Raw genomic sequence first — 6,826 nt, 5'->3', positions numbered from 1 at the left:
GGGGGTGGGGGTGGGGGGAGTCGGGGTGTATATGGAAGGACCGAAGTTTGTCTGGAGAGAGACAGAGCTGTGAGAAGGGCTTCAGGATGTGCGTTAGCACCTCAACAGTTAGAGGAAGACGGGTACAATGGCGCTGTGCCTACCATCTCAGGGCAGGAGGATCTTGTATTAGGAAGGACAGAGCCAAACAGGTATCAATCAGGTGCCCACGGCCATGTGAAGGCCAGAGGCAATAGCAGCTTGGCTTCTCCTAGTCTAGAGCGGCAAATCCAAGCCCCGACCTGACCAGAGCCCCTGGCTCTAAGCCGTGGTCCTTCTCCAATCTCGTATGGGGGCGGGCAATGGGAACAGACTTCCCCTTTCCCACAAAGCCCTGCCGTCCCAAGAGGACCAGGTCTCTGAAGCTCTCAGTCCCCTGTTGGCCCTGCCTGAGGCTATAGGATGCCTTTCCCACTTCTAGCAATGCCTTGACCTACCGTGTGGCCCTGGGGAAGTATAACCTGACAGTGGAGGATGAGGAAGGCTCCGTGTACGCCGAGGTGGACACCATCTACGTCCATGAGAAGTGGAACCGTCTCCTGGTGTGGTAAGTGCCAGCCCTGGGGCAGCATGGGGCAGCCTGACCAAGAGTCAGGCTCCAGCCCTTGGCATGCCCAGTCCTTGGGAACACAGGGTGACACCACTCAGTCCTTCACACTGACACAGGTATCTCTATGCCTGAGGCCACCACCACCACACTTTCCGGAATTCACCCAGCCAGAGGCTGAGCCAAGAGTCACCTATGGAGTGCTGAGCCACATGCCCAGATTGCAACAGGCATGTGGGATGGCATCCTTCCTCTAAGTCTCACAACAGCCTTAGACAGGGAACTAAAGCTCGGAGGAGTTACAAAACACACCCATGTGGAGCTTGGTGGCACACGCTTTTAATCCCTGCAGAGGCCGGAGAATCTCTGTAAATTCAAGGCCAGCAGTTTGATCTGCACAAGTCCCAGGATAGTCAGAGCTATGTAAAGAGACTCTGTCTCTAAACAAACAAACAACACAACACAACACAACAGCCAGATGGCAGTGGTGGTGCACACCTTTAAGCCCAGAACTCAGGATGCAGTGGCAAGCAGATCTCTGAGTTTAAGGCCAGTCTGGGCTATAGAACAGCCAAGACTATACAGAAAAATCCTATCTCAAAAAACCAAAGCTAAAAAGAGGAGAGAGACAGAGACAGAGACACAAAGAGAAACACAGAGACAAAGACAGAGAGACAGAGCGACACACAGACCAGAAAGACACAGAGACAGAAATGTGGTCCAAGTCACACAGTCCAGTGCATGTCTGCCAGGGCCACCAATTTTCTTTCTGGCAACACAGAGTAGTTAAATGAACCTGCACTTTGGGATCCCATTGGGCTGGCTGCAGCTCCTTTCCAGGGGCTCCTAACCTACAGTGGCTCTGAAGGTCTCATTCTGTGGAGCTGGTGTGAGCTGGCATATGAGGAAGAAGCCACATCTTAGGAGAAAGCTGCACCTACTGGAAGGTGGCTTAGGGCTGGAAAGGCAGTTGCACAGCTAAGAGCACTGGCTGTGTGTCTTAGGGTTTCTGCGGCCATAGTAAATATGCCAAAAGCAACTTGGCAAGGAAAGAATTTATCTTTTGTTGTTGTTGTTGTTTTGTCTTGTTTTGGTTTTGGGTTTTTTTTTGTTTTGTTTTTTTGTTTTGTTTTTTTGTTTTGTTTTTTTTTTTTTCAAGACAGGGTTTCTCTGTGTAGCCCTGGCTGTTCTGGAACTCACTCTGTAGACCAGGCTGGCCTCGAACTCAGAAATCTGCCTGTCTCTGCCTCCCAAGTGCTGGGATTAAAGGCGTGCAACACCTCTGCCCAGCTTGTTTTTATTTTTCAAAACCTTGCTCTGCTTCCAGAGTGCTGGGATTAAAGCTGTATGCCACCACTACCTGGCAAGGTTTTTTTTAATCTTAGACTTCCAGGTTACAGCCCATCACTGAGGGAACTGGAGCAAGAGCTCAAGCAGGGCACGAACCTGGAGGCAGGAGCTGATGTGGAGGCCATGGAGGGATGCTGCTCACTGGCTTGCTCCTCATGGCTTACTCACCAGGACCACCAGCCCAGGGATGGCCCTACCCACGATGGGCTAGGTTCTCCCGCATCAATCATCGATCAAGGAGACCCCCCACAGCCTGGCCTACAGGCCAATCCTATGAAAGCGTTTTTTCTCAGTTACAATGAATGCCTTTTTCCCAGATGACCCTAACATGTCAAACGGACATAAAATTGGACAGCACACTGTGCAAGCCTGAGGACCCCAGTTCAGATCCGCAGCACTAACAGGAGCAGCTGCCTGTGGTAATCCGAGTGCTGTGGGAGGGAGAGACTTAAGGATTGCTAGGGATGGCTGGCTGCCAGCCTCACCCTGGTGAGAGATGCTGTCCAGGGAATATAGTGCTGAGGGATAGACCAGGACACCTGACGTCTTCTGGCCTCTGCACACATGCACACACACACACACACACACACACACACACACACACACGAGCCATTTGTCCTCCAGAGTCCCCCACCCCCACCCCCACCCCACCCCAGCTTTGTTACCTACCTGCTGGCAGATCCCTGGCCACCAAAGCTCGACCCCCCAGCACCGCCTTCTGCCCGATTTGCATTCCAGGAACGACATTGCCATCATCAAGCTGGCTGAGCCTGTGGAGTTGAGCGACACCATCCAGGTGGCCTGCATCCCAGAGCCAGATTCCTTGCTGCCTCAGGACTATCCTTGCTATGTCACTGGCTGGGGTCGCCTCTGGAGTGAGTAACAGCAGCACTGGAAAATCCCTCCCCCCTCAAGGTTTCCTGGAGGAGGTACCGCTGTCGATCAGCATGTCTCCCATGTGATAATAACAGCTAGTATTTATTATTTAGCCCAGACCACGTGATAAGCATGTCACAAGTAAATGTGGTGGCTGACACGAGGATGAAATAGGCTAGAACTCATCGGGAGTTTAGAACAGGGTTGGGCTCATTGCCTTAGCCATAGAAATAAGCTAAATACAAAAGGTGGGCCCGTGATCCAGAACGTGGAAGGTGGAAGCTGGAGAATCAGGAGTTCAAGGTTACTACACAGGGAGTTTGAGGCCAAACTAGGCTACATGAGAAGCTATATCAAAATAACTAACTAACTAACCAACCAACTAACTAACTAACTAACACTGTCCCCTTAGGAGTAGGAGGCTAGATCTCATGATAGAGAGATGCCCAAGAAGATGCCAGCTGATGGTTAAATGGGAATTAGAACTATTGAGACTTGGAGATAGCAGAGGCTAGCTCTTAGGACCCCCTTGGGGAGGAAAGCCTTTAGATATGGCCCTGAAAGGTGGAGTGAGAGAAGGAAATGACTAGCAAGCCCCCCAAGATCGCAGCTGGGGCAGAAGGGTCACAGGTCACCCTGCCTCAGTACAGAGCAGGTGGGAGACCAGATTGGGCGACCCAGGGAGACCCTATTACAAAACAAAAAGTTAAAAGAAGCCTAGCAATACAGTTCAGTGGTAGGGTAGTCCAGTGGTAAGGTGCTTGTCTCGCCTACTCAGGGGCCTGGGTTTGAGCCATAGCACAGCAAAACAGAAAGGGGAAGAAAAATTAAGACTCCAGATTAAAGGCACACAGTCCCCCCAAGGGACTGTAACCCAAAGACGTGAGCCATCCCAATGAAGGGCACACCCATGGTCCCCACAGCCTTCCAAACACTCTCATCTCCTGCTGGCTGGAGGCCAGCGCTAGGGCTGAATGGAGGGCACAGCCTGACTCCCTGTGTGGCTGGTCTCTCCCCAGCCAACGGTCCCATTGCTGACGTGCTCCAGCAGGGCCTGCAGCCCATAGTGAGCCATGCCACGTGCTCCAAGTTGGACTGGTGGTTCATCAAGGTCCGGAAGACGATGGTGTGCGCTGGGGGTGATGGCGTCATCTCCGCCTGTAACGTGAGTGTCCTGACCCCACACCAGGGGGCAACAGGGAGATGGGCAGAGTTGGGTTAGGGTGGAGCAAATCACACCTCTCTCTCTCCAAGAAGCCAGGCCCTGATGCACTGTGCAGGCCTAAGGGAAAGCCATCACTCCAGTCCACCCCTCCCTACTCACCCCCAGTGCATGGGGTGAGGCAGAGGGCTGGACATGAGCGAGTCAACTTCAAGTCCCAATGCCAGCAATTGGGCAGTGGGGAGAGGTGACTTAAAGGGCAGAGGCCCTTCCCACCAAGCCTGGTGACCTGAGTTTGGTCTCCAGAACCCACATGGTGAAAGGAGAGGATCAGCTCCCACAGTTGCCCTGTGATCTCCATACATGTGTGTGTATGACATGCATGCGCGCGGGCGCACGCGCGGGCGCGCACACACATACACACACACACAATGAAAATGAAAAAAAAATACTGGGGCTAGGGCTAGAGAGATAATTCAGCTGGTAGAGTTTGCCTTGCAAGCATGAGGAGCTGAATTCCATCCCCAAAACTCATGTTATGAAAATGCCAAGCACGGTGGTACAGTGCTAGGGAGGTGGAGACAAGAGAATTCCTGGGACTCGCTGGCCAATGTGTCTAGCCCAATTGGACAGCTCTAGGCCAGAGAGTGTGCCTTCTGCCTCCATATACATACACATACATGCACACTGGCACAAATACCTGAATACATACACATATACACACACACACACACACACACACACACACACACACAAAAACACACACCTTCATCCTCACACAATTAACTTTATACATACGCACACACACACACATACATACACACATACCTTCATCTACACATACACATGCATGCATACCTTCATCCACACATACCCACGCACACATACTTTCGCTCTCACAAACACACGGACATTCATGCACACATACATACACACACATATGTACATACACACGTCAAAAACAAACCCTAGTACCCACCTCACAGAGCCACCGTGAACGTGTCTAGCAGCATGAAGTAGCTTCCTTTGGTTCCATGCGTGCTCCTAAAGGCTCCAGTCAGAGGAGACAGGGACTCAGAGTATGACCAGAGCCACCAAACATCCAGAACAGTGTCCGCTCTGAAGCACAGCAGGCCTCTTCAGGGTTCCCAGCCTCCTTGGCTCTCTGGACAACATACAGCAGCTTACACAGTCCCTGAAGAGTCAGGGAACCTGAGGCCAAGAATATTGGCATCATCCCAGATCACAGCAAACCAAGAGCTAGCTGACACCCCAGGGCCACACAGGATGAAACCAAGGTAGCCCTCACACTTTCTCTGACAGAATCCTCACAGCTAACCTGAGGCCTGAATAGTAAATATGGAGTTGGAGGGCCCAGCTTGCATCCCCCATAGCAGCCGAAGCCAGCTTCTGGGGGTGGATTGGAGCTGAGGCCTCCTGTTGTGCCTCAGGGAGACTCTGGCGGCCCACTGAACTGCCAAGTGGAAGATGGCTCATGGCAGGTGCATGGCATTGTGAGCTTCGGTTCCAGTAGAGGCTGCAATGTACACAAGAAGCCGGTGGTCTTCACCCGAGTGTCTGCCTATAATGACTGGATCAATGAGGTGGGTGTCCCCTGCTCCCATCCCTGGGTGGGCCCCTGAGCCTACCTCCTCACGTATCCTCTCCTTCACTGGTCACGTAAGACCACATTCAAGTTCACCCTTCCATTCACCAAGATACCCTGGCTGAATCCTTCTGGGAGCAGGCCTTGAGTCAGGAATGGGGGAAGATGGTGGCTCACTGAAGGGGCACATGAGTGGCCACATAAAGGCTTAAGGGTGTGGGGACAGAGGCAGGAGGTACAGGATGTGTTCTGAGTCCACAAGCACCATGCTCTGAAGAGCTGGGAGAAGCCAATGGGCAGACACCAAGCCCCGCGGTGTGCCTCCTGGGAACCTGTTGCCCTGTGGAGAGCCTTGTGCTGCTCCAGAAGGTAGCATGTCCTCGGGTCGCTCACACAGGCTTCTGCTTCTCCAGAAAATACAACTGTGAAGAGACACTTCCAGAAGTCTCACCGCCCATCTCCCATTGGCAATAAAGCTCTTTCCACGGATTCATGCCTGAGTCGTCCATTTATGTCTTCCGGAGGTTCCTGGGCCTCCAGGCACTGGATGCAGGTACTCTAAGCCAGGCTGTGAAGACTTTTAAGGCGTGTGCCATTATTATTATTATTATTATTAAATTATTTTATTAAGAGGCAGGTGAATTTCTGAGTTCAAGGCCAGCCTGGTCTATAGAGTGAGTTCCAGAACAGCCAGGACTATACAGAGAAACCCTGTCTCAAAAAACCAAAAAAAAAAAAAATAATAATAATAATAATCAATTTATATTAATTATTAAATATAAGTTTTGGGGCTGGTGGGGCTCAGCGGGTAAGAGCACCAATTGCTCTTCCAAAGGTTGTGAGTTCAAATCCCAGCAACCACATGGTGGCTCACAACCACCCATAATAAGATATGACGCCCTCTTCTGGTGCATCTGAAGACAGCTACAGTGTACAGAGGTCCTAAGAAGTCAATTCCCAACAACCAGTTGAAGGCTCACAACTATCTGTACAGCTACAGTGTGTATTCATATACATAAAATAAATAAATCTTTAAATATAAGTATTATAATTTTATTAAATGTGCTGTTGAAATAATTAATAATTGTTTTAATAATTTTATTAAGGAATGAAATATAATAATAATAATAATAATAATAATAATAATAATAATAATGAGGGAAGCTGGTAGCATAAGCATGAGAATTAAGGCCTTGGACCTCCAGCTGCAGATGGAGGCGGGGAACTCTCAAGGCCAGATTCCCTC

General features: G+C 50.7%; 1 protein-coding gene across 1 annotated transcript in view; it reads left to right on the top strand.

The window, feature by feature from the left end:
* Window positions 1-6,065, top strand: part of Ctrc (chymotrypsin C) — an 8,925-nt gene extending 2,860 nt beyond the window's left edge. The window contains exons 4-8 of the mRNA XM_031376968.1: window positions 461-586; window positions 2,675-2,811; window positions 3,832-3,977; window positions 5,426-5,578; window positions 5,994-6,065. Coding sequence (XP_031232828.1) covers window positions 461-586; window positions 2,675-2,811; window positions 3,832-3,977; window positions 5,426-5,578; window positions 5,994-6,008 — 577 coding nt within the window. The 3' untranslated portion in view covers window positions 6,009-6,065. The remainder of the gene's footprint in view (window positions 1-460; window positions 587-2,674; window positions 2,812-3,831; window positions 3,978-5,425; window positions 5,579-5,993) is intronic.
* The last annotated feature ends 761 nt before the right edge of the window (window positions 6,066-6,826 follow it).

Source organism: Mastomys coucha, unplaced genomic scaffold (genome assembly GCF_008632895.1).
Source record: "Mastomys coucha isolate ucsf_1 unplaced genomic scaffold, UCSF_Mcou_1 pScaffold18, whole genome shotgun sequence".
Lineage (NCBI taxonomy): Eukaryota > Metazoa > Chordata > Mammalia > Rodentia > Muridae > Mastomys > Mastomys coucha.
Note: the sequence above shows the minus strand (reverse complement) of the source record. Positions and strands in the feature narration are given on the sequence as shown.